This window comes from Protopterus annectens, chromosome 8.part0 (assembly GCF_019279795.1).
Source record: "Protopterus annectens isolate FY-2018-M chromosome 8.part0, PAN1.0, whole genome shotgun sequence".
NCBI classification, from domain to species: Eukaryota; Metazoa; Chordata; order Ceratodontiformes; family Protopteridae; genus Protopterus; species Protopterus annectens.
Window position 1 is genome coordinate 530,988,632 of NC_056741.1, and position 17,574 is coordinate 531,006,205.

The following is a 17,574-nucleotide window of genomic DNA, read 5'->3' on the forward strand; positions in this document are numbered from 1 at the left end:
TTGGGGTGTCACCAACTGTGGAAACCAGACCTGGTATTTCATGTAATAAGTGCCAATTCTTTTTAATAATTTCCGTGTACTTATTGATGTCACTTGAAAATCTGAACACTATTCTAAACTTATTTCTATCAATACTTGTATCATAAGGTATACTTGTATCAGCTCTATAAGAGCTCATGTATGGTTTACATCTTGTAGATCTCAGTTTCCATGCATCTGCTATCACTCTAGTGATTTCTGAGCTAGAATAGCCTCTTGTTTGAAATTCGTCTTGTAATTTATTTAAAGCAACTACTGCCTCTTCATCATTATTATGTAGGCGTAGGGTTCTTATAGACTTGTCCTTTGAGGACATTCCTAGGTATGTGTCTCGGGTGCATGCTTGACCTAGACAGGCATTGGTTCTTGTGGGTGTGTGATAAATAGTGGTTCTTATCTGCCTTAAATCACTGTTGCAGTAATCATTACATGTGGGAGATTACCAGTTACTGTGAAGGATAGGAGGAATATGGCACAGTGGAACCCTCCACAAAACTGTGAAGGATAGCTCTTGGCAACCCTGGCCTGGCTCTTGAAATGACATCCAAACTTGTATTTGTTAAAAGTCTGGAGAGAGGAGCCACGTAGCAGTTTCTAGAATAGAATTAGTATCCCAACCCCTGCAGAAAGCGTCCTGCATTTTTACGTTTGTAGAAGATTATTCAATGCAAATTAGTAAAATTGTTGATTGTGAAGATCTTTGAATAATGACAAAGAAAATGGAAACCCTAGCTGAAAGCATTTTAGAAGAGGTGATATGTAATGATGGTTATCAAAAGGAGTGGCGGCCACGTCAACAGCACTTACTGGTTGATACTGATTCGTTTGAATATTAAAGTAGCAAGAGGGTTAGAAGAAATGAAGTTGTGCCTGTGACATTTCAGGACTGATAGAAGATTACGTAAGAAAATTGCAAGCATCTAGTATTGATTATATTGAGTGTCTGCATGCTCAACTGTTTTTGGTGCCAAATAAGCTGTAAGTTGAAATGGAGTGAAAAATTATTTGGCTAGGCAGAAAATGTGGTTCAACAATTAAACCATAATGGAAGATTGAGCTTGAATAAAGAATCTGAGATTGATTGGAATAATGGAAGAAGGAGGATTAGAATCAGGTGGGTTTTGTGAAACCTAAGATGGTACAAAATTGTCACTGAATGTGAGTGTGTCAGCTACCATTGACTGTATCCAAAAGGTATGTGGTAAACCTAAACTCATACTGATGCAGGTTGTCACCGTATAGAACAATTATGGCAACTGAGGCAACCAGGGAGAGAACTCACTATAGAACAGTGGTTCTGAAACTTTGCAAGCTGGAGGACCCCTTTTATAAAGGAAAAAATTTTGACGGACCCCAGTCGGTGGCGGTACACAAGTTACATTTGGATCAACCCTCAAACCCCCCCACCACACAGCCATTTCAGTGTCCCATTACTTGGCTAATTCTCCCAAATTGCCATAAACACTGTACAAAATTGTCAGTGTGCATACTGTTTTATGTTTTATTTATACAATGATTACAGATGTTTGGAGTTGATTTAAAACTTGTATTTCAAATTTTATAGCACAAACACTGATGGACATTTATTAAAGCTAAACAGACATTTGCTAAATCTAAACAAAGCAATATAGTCACTTTGAAAACAGACTTAACATTACAACAACTTTACCTTTGAAACTCACATTCACTGAAACAGCATTGAAACCCACATTCAAAGAACGTGCATCTGGCTAGTGGCGGATTAAGTTTACCTTTAGGCTGTTTTCAAAGCATAGGTCCCTTGTGAACATTTTTAGGAGCATGCAGAAGTTCTTTGATTGACCTTCCTGATAGTATAATTACATTTTAATACACTAATTAAATTATATCCCTTGTATAATACAGCAGCACTTGGTAGTACGTGTTTTAAATGTATAGTTTTACACATTTTTCCATTAAGCAGTGAAAAAACATATGAACCAATAATAACAAAAGCACCCAATTGAGAACATTTCAACCATAAAGGGCCACTCAAACTTTTGTCATTATAATCCACAAATATCAGTCAAATATGTACAATCTCTGCAGAAGTAAGTCATCTGAATAATTCCACCTGAGAGATCTGTAACGAATGAAAAGGTTGCTGCTAGCAAACAACTTTCAGTGTTTCATCTACAAATTCAGTGCCTGCTGCCCTTGAATAAATTGCCTACTTAAAAAAAAATGGTAAGCTGGTAATATTGCATGGATGGCAAACTGAAAACAGGTTCATAGTTTTATTTATTTATTTATTTTACATTTGTTAACCGGGCTATTCTAGCTGGATATATGTCCATTTTCAGTAGAGGCCCGGGGAGAAAAGCTGCTAGCATGAACAGTGACAAAGTTAACAATGTATAGACGCATGAAGGATTACAGTACAGTCTAGTGTTAGTCTTAAAAGGAGTAATAATGATACTTTTTTGAAATACAACAGTTAATTTATAAACATACATGACTACAGTAGAAAGTAGAGTTAGTCTAAAAGGAGTAATACATTTTAAATTATAGCATGTTTAATAGAGATTCTATTAACTAATTATTCAACACACAGTAGAAGGTATGTGCAAGTCTCAGGTAGGGAAGAGAGCACAAGTGATATTCTCATCATTCAAAGAAAGAGTTACTCGGCATCTCATCCAGAAGAGGATGTATTCAGGACTTCAGTACCCACTCGGCATCTCATCCAAAAGAGGATGTATTCAGGACTTCAGTACCCACCCCCTAAAATTGCAAAACAGTATCAACAATCCATCAATATGCTGTGGTACTAGAACCCACAGTCTTCTGCATTAAAATGAAAGCAAATACTACCTGTTGTGCTACTAACACAGGTTTAAAAGGCTGGCACCACAGTAGTGATACTATTTGCTAACTAGCTAAACAAATCTGTTGCACATTGTAAACAGACTTGGTATGAGCAGTAGTAAACTTCTCTTCCCTTGAAGCTCACAGTTCCTTGAAAATGCACTTGAAACTAAATTTCTTGAAAAATGCACCTGCCATAATGGGGGGGCAGAGAGCCAAAACTTAGGACACATTTTAATATTTGGTCTTGTAAACTTAAATTAATAGAACAAGTTTTGCATTAGTACAAATTTTCTGAAGGCTATGAAGTTTGATGCTCAAATGTCTGCCATTATTTTCTGACTTCGGTCATCAATGATTTGCCAGGGGGTTTCCAGAAAAACACAATTTTATTAGAAACAGACTGAAAATATGAGGCAAAAATTTGGACATTCTGCAAAAACCTGGACAGCTGAAAAAGGGCATGCTGCCTACCTCTTACACACACCTCTTTCCCTCTTACACACACACACACACACACACACACACACACACACACACCTGCCTCCCTCTTACACACACACAATATCTTTCAACCTCTTCAGTGCAAGAAATATGGACAAACCCTGTCATGTGGGGAACAAACAGCCAAAGCTAAGGATACATTTTAAATATTGCTCTTATAAACTTAGAAAGTTGATAGAACAACAAGTTTTGAATTAATACGAATTTTCTGAAATGTATGGAATCTAAAGCTCAAACGTATGCCATTATTTTCTTCAGTCCTCAGTGAATTGCCAGAGAAACCCCATTTTATGCGAAACAGACCAAATAAGGCAAAAATATGCCACATACTGCGAATGTCTTGTCAACTGACAGTTGCCCTCTGGCACCGCTTCTTATTAAAGCCTTGATAAAAAAAATATATATATATACTTTCAAGTTCTGTCAACAAGATCGACTGGCTCGATCATCAGCTCTGCATTCATTACTATTTGCTGGCAAAAGGGAGAGAGCAGACCCGTACCCGTACAGCGACCATAAGTACGCGACCCGTCTTACTTAGAGGGAACAGAACAGTTGTTTAAATTTCCGTCCAAGTTCTAACTGCTGGCAGCGCACAGGGCAAGTGAGCAGCTGCTCAGCGTCAGCCACAAACACGGAAGTTGTTCCTCCTTCTCCTAAACTAAGGGCAAGCAGCTGCTTAGCCACTGCTCAGCTGCAAACAGGGAAGTTTCTTTCTTCTTTCTTTTTTTGTTTTTTAAATAGTGGATAAGCGGCGCAACTTTTCTTTCTCCATTTACAGGGTCGGGTCATGGATGATGCCCGAAAGCCAGGTGGGTGCAAGTGACCTAGCGGACCCCTTGAGTTTATCGCATGGACCCCAGTTTTGGAAACACTGAAATAGAGACTGCAGTTTATGGATGTTAAGGAATGTAAGAAACGTGTGGAAGCATGGACTGACTGTGCAGTCTTGAAGGTGTTGTGTGGAAGGAGTACCAATCACTCTTTAGTGCAGTACTGACTTTTGAAAGCTGTTATTGCATTTGCGGTCAGTCCTGAGCACTGTAGAGACTACCTTTTAAACTATAGCAAACTGCTTGCTACAATGTAGAAGTTAAAAAAAAAATTAACTGAAATCTGAGTGCTGTAGAGCTCTGTGCAGGGTACAAACTGTAATAGCTGCTTGCTAACCATGAATGAGAGAAAGGAGGGTCAGAGGAACAGGGTGCAGAAATGGGACCTGATTTGGCTGAGGCAGAAGATAGAGGTGTGTCATGTCTGGCCACCTGGTTGGTGTGCCAGTAGAAAGAGCAGACTTTTATTTTCTCTTCACTTGGAGAGGGGGGAGCTAATTCATAGTACAGGCACAGGGAGCTGGTTCAGCCAGCTATGCTTCTGTTGAATTGCTAGATGATGGATATAAAAAAAGGGACGACAGGCAGAGATTTTCTCTTAAGTTAAAATCATTGCACAGCCAGGAAAGATTAATGTAGAAGATTTGGTCCTGTATGTGCTATGACGTATTTTAATTTGTTTGTTTTTAGACTTGGCAGCAGCCCCAATACTGTCAGAGTTACTTTGTTATATTGCTTGAGATACAAACTTTAATTTCTCAGTGAATTTTTATTTGAAAAGCGTTTGAGCGTTCAGTACTAGAATATTTAGTAGTACAATACTGACCATTAGGAAATCTATGTCTGTGGTGACACACTGTTGTTAATACGTTAACATTAATGTATGAGCATTTCTTCACTTTTGAACTACAAGAACTATTTCAGTTTGTGAATGTGTAAATATTAAGGCTGAAAATTTGCGCTCGTGGTAATTTGTATTGAAAACGCTGTACAGAAGTAGGTGCATTTTATGAAATTTATATTACTGAATGGTAGTAGGGGATGATTTGCAGTAGTAGACATGCTGGTATTACTGGATAATTCTGATTTGGAAATTTTGCTAAAGTGGATATATTAAACTCTGTGCCTGTAATGGGTAATACTGGGTGGAATGGTCTGTTGCTAGCAAAAGTGGAAGTCGTATTTGAAAAGGGATCACTAGAGAGCGACTAATGCCAACTGCACTTCCCTTCAGATCTTAAAAGTAAAAAGCTTGATGTTCGTGTTTCACTGTTGCAGTCATTGCACTTGGGTTATCCTGCTGGCAGGCTACCCGCAGTCGGCCTGAATTCCAAAGTCTTGGTCCGGCATCGGTTGCTGTCGCCTCTTCCCTGACGTCAGTGTGACAGGGGTATAAAAGATGCAGCTGCCATTTTCTTCAGTCTTTCTTGCCATGCGGTGCCCGAAGCAAAAGCAGTTCGCAAGTGCCGGTCGGCCGACTCCTGAGATTTTCGTAATTGAATTTCAGATCCGAAGTCTTCAATAAAGCTAAGGTACCCTGTTGGGGAAACTTTTTTCTTGCTCCAGACTGATGTCAGAAAAAGTTAACAATTGTATTTTTTGTGGGAAGCAAATACCTCATAGCTATTTCCACTCACTGTATTCCTTGCCTAGGCCCTGACCACGACCTTGCTAGTTGTCGGTTTTGTGCTAGATTTAACTAACACTATTAAGCGTTGGTACGATTTTGCTTTTCATTATTTTGGCAGAAGGTTTAACTACATAATGCCATCAGAAAGCAGACCGGAATTCATAAAAAAACGCAAGGATAAAGACAAGGACAAGCATCTGAGGTCCAAAACCGATGACGAAGCCTCTTCTAGGCCAGTCGCCGGTTCACTGGTGCTCAGTGAGGTGCTTTCGCAGCCCCTGACTCCCACTACCTCAGAGCCACAGGCCGCCTCCGACTCCCATGTGGAGACAGCTAGGCCTCTGGATACTCAAGGTATTGGCCCTTCGGAAATTAATCCCTCAGATGGGTCTGGAGCCGCTGAGCAGGCATCTGCTTCTGGGGGTGTCTTCAGACCTACACAACTTTATATAAAGCCTACTTCAGCATCCAAGACAAAGTCTAAAACAGTTTTAAAGACAAGGAAACCAGTACAGCATCCTCCAGGACAGGCTTCTATGCCTAAGAAACAGATGCTCAAAATGGCCGAAGACCTAATTACTTTGATCAGGGGTTCCCATCCCCGTCCTGATAAGAGGCCTAGGCAAGACACTGAATACGATTCCTCTGATTAGGTTTCCATTTCCTCTGATTCCTTTTCTGATCAGGGATATGCTATTCCTCCCTATGAGGATTCTGATGCTGAAGACTCTATTCCTTCAGCTTCTCCTGAGGACTATTCTTTTGGGGAAACCCTGCATACCATGAGGGAGCATTTCCATTGGGAGAGCCAGGATTATTCCGATTCTAAGAAGACATGGAGATTTTCTTTTACTTCCTCAGCACAAACCTCTTGCAATTCCCCCTGTCTTAGACATAGTAGATGATGTTTTTTCGGAGTCCGGCCTGTCTCCAGACTCTCTACCTCCTGCCCCTGCTAAGCCAGACAGATACTACAGGGTACCAGACTCCCATAAATTTCTTTACAAAAACCCTGCTGCTGACCCAGAAACTATCTCACAGGGTCCCAAAGGGGTCAAGGCTGCTTCTGCCAAAAACCCTATCCCCTCAGATTCTAGGGCTTTGGACAGATGGGGGAAAAAAGTTTACACTTCTGCTACCTTGGCTGTAAGGGCTTTAAATTGTCCGTTTCATATGCTCAAATATCAGCAATACTTAATGTCTTTGTTAAAACAAAAAATGTTGACAAATTCTGAATGTTCTGAGAACAAAGATTTGCACTTTGCAATGTGGCTATGATTCACTGGAGGCCTCATTCAGGGCCGCTGTTACAGGTTCTGTTATTAGAAGGCATGCTTGGTTAAAGGAACAGAATCTGCCTGATTATGTTAAAGCAAAATTATTGGATGCACCATTACAGCATGATATTTTATTTGGTGTTAAGGCAGAGGGGGTGTTAAAATGGAGGATAAGGCAAAATCTATGCAGACAGTAAAGGATTTCTTACAGGTACAGCCACCCAGATTTAGCAGGAACTGGCCCTCTAAGAATTGGTCCTTTCCAGTGTCAGACCACAAAGAGGCAGATTCAGATGCCCTAGAGGCAGGCAACAGCCCCAGGGCTCATACAGGCCCAAACAATGGGGTGCTTCTACCTCCAAAAGCGGAGAAGACAAATCACAGCCTTATAAAAAACAGCCCCAATGACTTCCCTTTGCCAATGCCAAGCACTTACCTTTTGGCAGCACCCTTAGGGGGGAAAGCTAGCACTTTTTTTCATAAAACTGGCACACAATCACCCAGGACAAATGGGTCATAAATATAGTCTCTCAGGGTTACAGATTCCACTTTCACACCCTTCCAAAGGCAAAAGGCATGCCAGACCTGCCATGCAATCAATGGCAAGAGGCACAAAAACAACTTTAATCTCTCATGGACATGGGGGCTATTCAGCCAGTGCCACAACAAGAGCAGGGACAAGGATTTTACTCAAGACTTTTCTTAGTACCAAGAAAGGACAAAGCCTGGAGACCAATTCTGGACCTGTCTATTCTAAATACTTTTCTGGACGTCCCAAATTTCAAAATGTTGAGACTACAGCTTCTGCCCATGCTGGACAAGAAGGCTTGGCTTGTAACTTTGGACCTCAAAGAGGCATACCTGCATGTCCTTATCAGACAATCTTGCAGAAGATACCTCCGATTCATAGCTGGCTCACTGCACTACCAATTCTCTGCACTGCCCTTTGGCTTATCTGTTGCACCCAGGGTCTTTACAAAATGCCTGGCACCAGTAATTGCATTTTGCAGACAGAGGAATTCAAATATACCCCTACTTGGACAACTGCCTTATTCAAGCAAAGGACAAAGATATTTTACTACAGCATGGCGTTTGTAAAAAGATTACTAATTTGCCTAGGGTACACAGTAAACGAAAAGAAATCAAAATTAGTACCCTCTCAAGAGATAATATTCCTGGGTGCAAGCTTAAATACAACTGCCCAGATGGCTTGTCTCATGCCAGACGAACAGACATCTGACTTCTTACTTCAAAGACTTGGCAACAAATACCCAGTTATCTGCAAGAAAAATTCTGCAGGCTCTGGGCTACATGGCATCCTGCATTCTACTAATTCCATATGCAAGACTGCGTATGAGGAAATTACAGTGGTATCTAAAAAGTGTTTGGACTCAACATTGCCACAGCCTGGAAACAGTAATTAATTACTCTCATTCCCTGCCTGCAACAGGAATTTCAATTGTGTGCACAGGCCTGTCACCACAGCAAGGGACAGCCATTCACCCTACCCACTGCCAGGCAGACACGAACAGATGCATCAGATTATGCCTGGGTGGGGGGCGCACATGGCAGGAAAATGTATTCAGGGCACATGGCCCACAAACCAAATCTTCATATCAATCAGAGATGCTAGCTGTACAAAATGCCCTGACAGCCTTCAATGACCTACTTCATCCAGGACAACTACTGATAAAGACTGACAATACTACAGTCATGTGGTACATAAACAAGCAAGGGGGCACACATTCCTACCCCCTCTGCAGGCATGCCACGACTTTGTGGAGCACAGCATTGACTTTTCAAGTACATCTGCAAGCACAGTTCCTGCCAGGAAAGACAAATACTTTAGCAGACGAACTAAGCAGAAACCTCATGGATCCTCACGAGTGGAAACTGGACCCACAAATCGCAACATGATAACAGGGAAATGGGGATGCCCAGACTTAGATCTATTCGCTTCCCCTCACAACTGCCAGCTACAGAGATTCTGCACTCAGGCTTATCACAAGCAAGCATGGAAAGTGGATGCCCTTTCATTCAGCTGGAAAGCCCTTACAGTATATGCCTTCCCTCCTCTGCCTCTCCTCTCCAAGGTACTCCTAAAGGTCAGACAAGAGAAGCCAAAAATTATACTGATTGCCCCAGACTGGCCACGCCAGCACTGGTACCCAATCCTAAAGAGCTTGTCTCAAGGCCCAGCCTGGACATTGCCTCTTAATACCTCATTTGCTTACCCAACAGAACAATCAGATCCTGCACAGCCAACTCAGAACCCTAAATCTGGCTGCATGGCGGATAATGTAATCATTCAGAACACTCCTCTCCCTAAAGCAGTTATGGATGTTATTTTGGAGGCCAGGAGGCCCAGCACCAGAAAATCCTATAAAGAAAAATGGAAGAGATTCTGTGCTTGGAACCAAGCGCAGGGAATTGACTCGCTTGAACCAAATATTCCTCAGATTTTGCAGTATCTAACTGAGTTGCTGGACAAAGGCCTATCCTTCTCATCAATTAAGATCCATGCCTCTGCCATTTCAGCTCATTACAATAAGGATCCACCTATTTTTTCTCATCCACTGCTAAGACAGTTTCTCAGAGGGGCCAAAAACATAAGGCCTCCAAGGAGAGCTCCAATACCTACATGGGACCTCAATTTTGTCTTGGAAAAACTCACACTGCCTCCTTTTTAGCCTGCCAATACAGCAGAGATAAAATACTTGTCATGGAAAACCGCTCTTCTCCTAGCAATAACTTCAGCAAGAAGAGTCTCAGGAGTTACAGGCACTAATGGCTGTGGAACCTTTTATTATTTTTCATCAGGACAGGGTTTCTCTAAGGACAAACCCGACATTTATGCTTAAGGTAGTGTCCAGCGTGGCTCTTAACCAAACCATACATTTGCCTACCTTTTATCCAAACCCACAGAATAAGAGGGAGACATACACAGACAGCTACGCTTTTACTTGGACAAGACTAAAGCCTTCAGAAAGACTGAGCAACTCTTAGTGGCATATGCTGCAGGTTCCCAAGAAAAAGCCATTTCAAAGCAGACTATTTCAAAATGGATAGGCCACTGCATTCGTTTCTGCTATTCACAACATGGCAAATCAGTGCCCAAGGGCATTAGGCCACATTCTACCAGAGCAGCAGCCACTTCAGCAGCCTTCCTCAGAGGAGTACCAGCCAAGGATATTTTGGAGGCTGCAACATGGACTTCAGTGCACACCTTTACAAAGCACTACCATTTACCTCTCTACTCTAAATCCAGGGCAGGCTTTGCCACTGCAGTTCTGCAGGGCATCATAGCCACTCCAAACTCTATTTAAGCCCAGCCGCCCAACCTCAGCTTTGGGATTCAACCCAAGTGTAATGACTGCAACAGTGAAACACGATGAACATAGTACAGTTGTGTACCTACCATAAATGTAGATGTTAGAGTGTATTCACTGTTGCAGTCCAGGTTACCCTCCCACCATCCCCCTTTTTTCTTTGCTGGGACTTATCTGTACCCATCTATTCTATACAGCCTATGTGGTGTATTTGCTTGTAGATGAAGGTTATGTGCATGCTTTTTTATGATCATAAATTTTTTACAGCCTACCCTTTTGGGGGCACCTGACATCTGGGGTGAGAAAAACTGAAGAAAATGGCATCGGCTGCATCTTTTATACCCCTGTCGCACTGACGTAAGGGAAGAGGCGACAGCAACCGACGCCGGACCAAGACTTTGGAATTCAGGCCGACTGCGGGTTGCTTGCCAGCAGGATAACCCAAGTGTAATGACTGCAACAGTGAATACACTCTAACATCTACATTTATGGTAGGTACACAACTGTACTTTTTGTGTCATTGGTCTTTCATGTGATTGCAGGAAGAAAGTAGTGTAACAGCAAGCTGTAATACTTTTTTTTTTCTGACCCAGGAAACCCATACCGTGTTTTTTAAGCTTATTGGAAACACTTAACATCCAGTCCAATACCATATTCATGGGTGACTTTAATTACCCCACTATTAACTGGGAATCACGTACGACACCATGCAGGCACAGAAATTTCCAGATTTTGTAAGCACAAACTCCCTGGACCAAATAAGTCAGTACACCAACCAGGGTTGCAACCATTCTGGATATGTTCCTCACTAATATGGGAGAGTTCTGCGCACTCCCTAGTGTAATGTCTTCTCTGGTAAGGTCAAGCTACAGAGTGGTCTCCTTTAAAGTAAAAAATAAAACTTGGAACCCCAGCTAACCCTGGAATATTCCGGAACTACTCTAAGGCTAACTTCTTACTATTAAATTATAACTTGCCAACACTTCAAGACCCTATAATCCCCCCAGAACACTGCTCCCTATTCACAGAAACCCTATACATGCATTTTAATAGCTGATTAGAGGCAGCTGTTCACCCCAGAAAGAAGTCTATGGTGGAATCAGAACATCAGTAAGCAGTATAACAGAAGGAAAAAAATCACAGCAAGGATAAAAGCACTATTGTCAAACTAAACAAACAACTCAGGGGACAAATAAACTCTATCAAACCCAAATTTTTGAGGTAAAGTTGGGCTTCCCAACCCAAGGATAACCACAAGGCATTCTTTAGGTATGTCTGCATGCTCAAAGACAGTGCACAACTGTCTGCAGAGCTCATTGTTAATGGAGCCACTAATACTGACTCAGAAGATGTAACAAATCTATTGGCCGACAAATTCAGTTCCAAATTTACCCCTCTCTCATCCACAACTTTCCCTCTGGAAATAACGTCAAATATAACTTCCCCTGCTATCACTAGGAAACAAGTCCTTTACTGTTCTCTCTCAGGCTAAAAATACTGCATCAGTGGGGCCAGACAGTATCCCTTCTAAATAGCATGAAACATGATCTTATCAGGCCATCTGTAGTTGCTACTTAACTTTAGCCTCCAAACAGGCTTCATTCCACAAGAATGGAGAACAGCAACAGTCATCCCTCCGCACAAATGTGGGCCATCTACAAACCCATAAGTCTCACTAGTCCCTTAAGCAAAGCCATGGAAAGAATTATCATAGAAATAATCAGTCATGACACAGAAAACCTCCACAGACACTGGACCCAACCCAGTTTGGTTTCGTCAAAGGCAGGTCATGCCTACTTAACCTGGTGGACTGCTATGAGAAGGTCACCAAAGCAGTGTATGAGGGCAGAATAGTTGTTACTGCTTACCTTGAATTGGCCAAGGCATTTGACACAATACAATACCCCACTTGGGCATTGTTGACAAAACTCAAGAGGTTGGGTACAGACCCTTAAGTCACCAGATGGATAGCCAAATGCCTCACAGACAAGACTCGGGAAGTTAGAACTGAGGAGTCCACCTGTACAGAGGCCAGTCGCAATCAGTCCCTCAAGGATAGCTCCTGGGACTGCTGCTTTTTGGCGTTTACTTCACTATAGTAAAGGCCAATGTTAGTGTCCTCTGGCTGACTAAATTTGCAGATGGTTGCAAATTAGGAGCTGTCGTTGAATTCCCCACTGACACAGACAAATAACTGTTGTCGGAGACATGGACTAAAACTAAATGCAAGGAAATGCATGATCTTATCCTTCAGGAAGTCATCCACCCCTGGTAACTATCGTATTGACAACACACCTCTAAGAGCTGACCCAGTAATCAGGGACTTGTGGACAGAGTCAGTAATGTAGCCTTTGACCATCAAGTGTCTACAGTAGTAAAGAAATCATTCTATGTTATGCAGCTTATAAACAAAGGTGTGGCATCTAGATCCAAGGAAGTCACTGTTCCACACCATTTGGCATTCATTAGACCTATCATTGAATAGAATACTTACATACATAGGTATGTACCTAACTAGGGATATTCAACAATCGGAACATCCACAGAGATTCTTCATTAAAAGAATACAGGGCATAAGTAACATGTCCCTTGCAGACCGCCTCAAGGCACTATCCCTGTATTTGGTCTCCTACAGGCTGTTGAGGGGATATCTATGCCTGGCATGCAAGACATGGTCAGACCCCACTTTGATGGACCTCCTGCATATTCATAAAACAAACAGCACCAGAATTGTCTCTTCTAAATATTTAAACCTTGCCTCTGATATAATTAGGACCCGCTGGAGAGACTGGTATGTATCCCAGAGACTACCCCTTCTCTGGAACAGGCTGCCCATCCGTGTGAAGCACAGTTCCTCTCTAACCCAATTCAAGTGCAACTTGGACAATTGGATGGTGAACAGGAAATTCATCCCTGGTTTGGCACCTGTGTCTCTAATGGACACAGGAAACCTGTAAATGGTTAATCTCACAAGCCTCTGGTTATACTTGTCAAGGTTGCGAGAACTTGTCCGAGATTTGGGGGTGCATGGCTAGACTTAAAAAGGCTGTTGTGGTCGTTAGCTTAGTAAACACACATGAACGTATGGTAGACTAGCTAAAATAAGTGACAGTGTAGTGGCATGGTAAATTGTCAAGTACAATGTCTTTTATTTCAGATTGAACGATGAGTTAGTAATAGTAGTATGACTGAGATCATTTATAGTGCTCCCTAGTTGAGTCATTCGCAGTAATTAATGGATTTAAAACTGAACCACACATCTTAGGAGAAAGATGATACAAGAGACCTAGGAAGAAGTAATATAAAGCAGAGGAAAGCAGCAGGGGGGAAGACTATGAAGTATTAACAGCACTGTGTTTTCTAAAGGTAGTAGTCTAGGTAGGTATATTTGATATGATTTGCCAGTACATTGATAGTGGACTCCTGAGTATTGTGTATTGAAGCCCCTGCCATAGAAAAACATCAGAATAAGAGAGGCTTTATTACTAAAAGGAGATTAAAATGAGGGTGTAGGATTAACTGTAACAGTACATTCTGCATGTATGTCAATGCAGTAGATTGAAAGAGTAAAAGTGAAGGTATAGTGTAGATCAACAATGACGTTTTATCTATTGGAAGATGTGTCCATATATTTTTGCAGTATTTAGAATGATTAATGAAGTGCGAGGTAACAAATATCTGCAGAAATTAGTTTGTGTATTATATATGAAGAATGCTCTACTAAGAAGATACATATACAAGACAGACTATTGCTTGCTTGCTTAGCATGAAGATAAGAATGCGATATCGGGATGAATATTTGTGGCAACTGTTAATGAAGTAAGAAAATTAGGTAATTGTAACGTGGATTATGTAAAGTTACTTTTATGGAAAACTCATTTACAGTATCTAGTGTATTCTCATTCCATTGGATTTCTGTTTCCACAAAGCTTTAGGCCTAAACTCTTCCATACGTTAGTATGTTTGTTAGTTTAGTAGTTCATGTCTAGCCTTAGTAAGGCATTCACTAATTGATACTGAAAGTATGCTTTCATAAGCCTACACGTCCAAAAGAAAGTACAAATGCTATAAAAGGAAAAAAGTCTCTCTGCTTCAGAGAGCAAAAGGCCAGTCAGTCTTTTCAAAAGACTCTTATTAATGATACAACAGTTTACAAAATGTTCTGTTGTATGTAACCAAGCACTATTAAATTTAAATACATTGTTCAAGGGCATTTATAGTTGGAAGTTTATTTTTTGGAAGTATTGTAACTCCTGTTCAAAAATGTCAGAATGTTAGTGATCACCCTGCAGAGCAAGAGCACTTCTTTTCTTAGCTGCTTGCTTGAATAACCGAAGTGTCATATGTATTGCTGCTGTAATGAGGTCTAGCAGGCCTCTCTGCTGTACATCCTCCCCAGGAGTAGCATGCTCATTCTTGCCAGTCTAATCTTTTATGTTTTTAACTATGTTGCAATGTATTCTGCTCCTGATCAGTGCAAAACATAAGCCAGGCAAAAGTCTTGTCAACCTTTGTCAGTGATGACCTTTGTGAAAGTTCAGAGATCATTTTGAACCCCTCACACTCTCCTGCTAACTGTGTTTTTCTATTTTATTCTACAGAGCATGTTACCTTCCCAGTACTGGTATTACATGATCGAACTGGGTTTTTATTGGTCCCTTTTGTTCAGAGTTGCAGTTGATGTAAAAAGAAAGGTAAGTAGGCAGCAAGAAATGTAGTTTGTAGTCATTCTACCTTATTTACAGTGTTTAAAAAAAGTCACACTTCAATTTCTATGTATAACATGCTTTGTTTTATCAGTTTACTGTAGCTCGTGTTACAATATTGCAATTATGTCATAAAAATTTTATTTTTAAATACATTTCCCTTTATCTTAATTATACTAGATCTGCAGTCTGTCATAAAAAAAACAATAGTGAAAAAAGTTACAATCATGGAAAAATAGAAGTGGCATATGTTCTAATATACGAATGAAACAAATCTACAGAGTTCATAGTGTGCATTAAAATAATGCATGAGTGTAATATATCTGCAAGGCTAATTGCCATGGGGAGTTGAGTACAGTGTAAGAATAGTAGGAGATAGAAGGGCTAGGGAGGGAAAGGACAGTCTGAAGTGACAGGGAAAGCAGGAAGTGGGCAGAGGGAAGGGAAGGAAGTGATCTCTAGAGGTACAACACCAATGAGAGAAATCAGGAGTTGGGGTTGTGTGTTGGGGGTTCAGGAGCATAACCAGTGTGAGGGAGAGTTGTAGTTTGAGGGATTTTTTAAAGGAGGCAGGATTGCTGATAGTTCTGAGTGAAATGGGAGAGCATTCCATGCTTTAGAGATGGTATAGGAATACAGCGTTTGGCAGTCTGTAAGTTTAGGTTTCTCTATGGATAGTAACATTTTGTTTCCGGAACTGAGATGTCTGTTAGGCTGGTAGATGGTCAGTATGGAGGAGAGGGAGGGGCAGATTTCAGGGTTTTAGATGAGCTTGTGGGTTGTGGTTAATTGTAGAAAAGTGAGATAGTGAGGGAATTCTAGCCAATTTAGTTGATGCAGAGAACAATGATGGGTAGAACATTTTGCATTTGTAGCAAATTTAGCAATTTTGTTGTAGCAAGAGTCTAGTTTTGTTCTCAAGGAGGACTCTAAATTGTTGAGGATGGGAGCACCATATATAAGTGTTGGAAGCAGGAAGGATGAGGCCACAGCCTTTTTTGCGGAGAGGCTAAGAAAATAGTTGTACCTGTACAGGGCACCTAGTTTTTGATGTTTTTTTATGTTGCTGTAGATGTGAAGGTTGAAAGTTAATTTGTCATCAATGATGACACCTAGCAATTTGATACTGGGGATGACTACTTCAATTATGTTAATTTGGGAAAGAACGGAGAATAGTGAATTGTCAATAGGGCTGGATTTTATGGGGATAAATATTAAAAGTTGAGAGCGAGATGGTTCTGGGACATCCAGGTTTCAGTGGAACTAAATGCTTCTTGGGTGAGATGCTGTAGTGGAGGGGCATATTTAGCAGAGCAGATAACTGGGTCATCTGCATATTTGATAATGGTACTGTGGTTGAGAGAGGAATTAAAGTTGACAGATATACTGAATAAGAGTGGTCCCAGTATTGATCCTTGGGGGACACCTGTATTTGTAGTTATGAAAGGAGAGGAAGAGTGTTGCCATTTAGTAGATTGCTGCCTATTACTGAGATAGTAAACTATTGTAGGGTAGGAGGAGATGGTCCGAGATTATAGAGTTTAGTAAGTAGGAGAGAGTGGCAAATAGTGTTGAAAGCTATTGATAAATCCAGGAAGAGTGCCGAAACTAAGGAACTCTCTTTACTGTGCCAAGGAAAGAAATGAGGGCAGTGTTAGTACTATGTCCAGATGTTCTTCATGTTTCACTGTTGCAGTCGTTACATTTGGGTAATCCTGCTGGCAGGTTTCCCTCAGTCTGCCAGAATTCCAAAGTTCTGGGTCCTGCGTCAGCTGCTGTCACACCTTCCCTGACGTCAGATCATCAGGGGTATAAAAGATGCAGCCGACGCCATTTTCTTTAGTCTTTCTTGCCGTGCGGTGCCCGAAGCAGAAGCAGTTCGCAAGTGCCGGTCGGCCGACTCCTGAGATTTTCGTGTTCGAGTTTCAGATCCGAAGTCTTCAATAAAGCTAAGTACCCCGTTGGGGAAATTTTTTTCTTGCTCCAGACAGATGTCAGAAAAAGTAAATAATTGTATTTCTTGTGGAAAGCAAATACCTCATAAGGACTTTCATTCTTACTGTATTCCTTGCCTAGGCCCTGATCACAACGTTTCTGGTTGTCGGTTTTGTGCTAGATTTAACCAATGCACTGTTAAGCATCAGTATGATTTTGGACGCCAGTTTAATTATCCAGAAATGTCGTCGGATAGCCATTCGACTACCGGAGTTCACAAAAAAACACGCAAAGAAAAGGAGAGAGATAGACAACAGAGGCCCAAAACCGATGGCGAAGCCCAAAACTGATGGCGAAGCTTCTCCTAAGCCAGTCGCCGGTTCTCAGTGAGGCGCTTTCGCAGCCCCTGATGCCCGCTACTTTACAGTCGCAGGCTGCTACCAACTCCCACGTGGAGTCGGCCTTGCCGCTGAAAACTCAAGGTATACGGAAACA

General features: G+C 41.4%; 1 protein-coding gene across 1 annotated transcript in view; it reads left to right on the forward strand.

Annotated features, from left to right (window-relative positions):
* The window catches only part of CERS2 (ceramide synthase 2), a 1,576,758-nt gene that overhangs the window by 1,086,525 nt on the left and 472,659 nt on the right, over positions 1-17,574 (forward strand). The window contains exon 8 of the mRNA XM_044080039.1: positions 15,040-15,132. Coding sequence (XP_043935974.1) covers positions 15,040-15,132 — 93 coding nt within the window. The remainder of the gene's footprint in view (positions 1-15,039; positions 15,133-17,574) is intronic.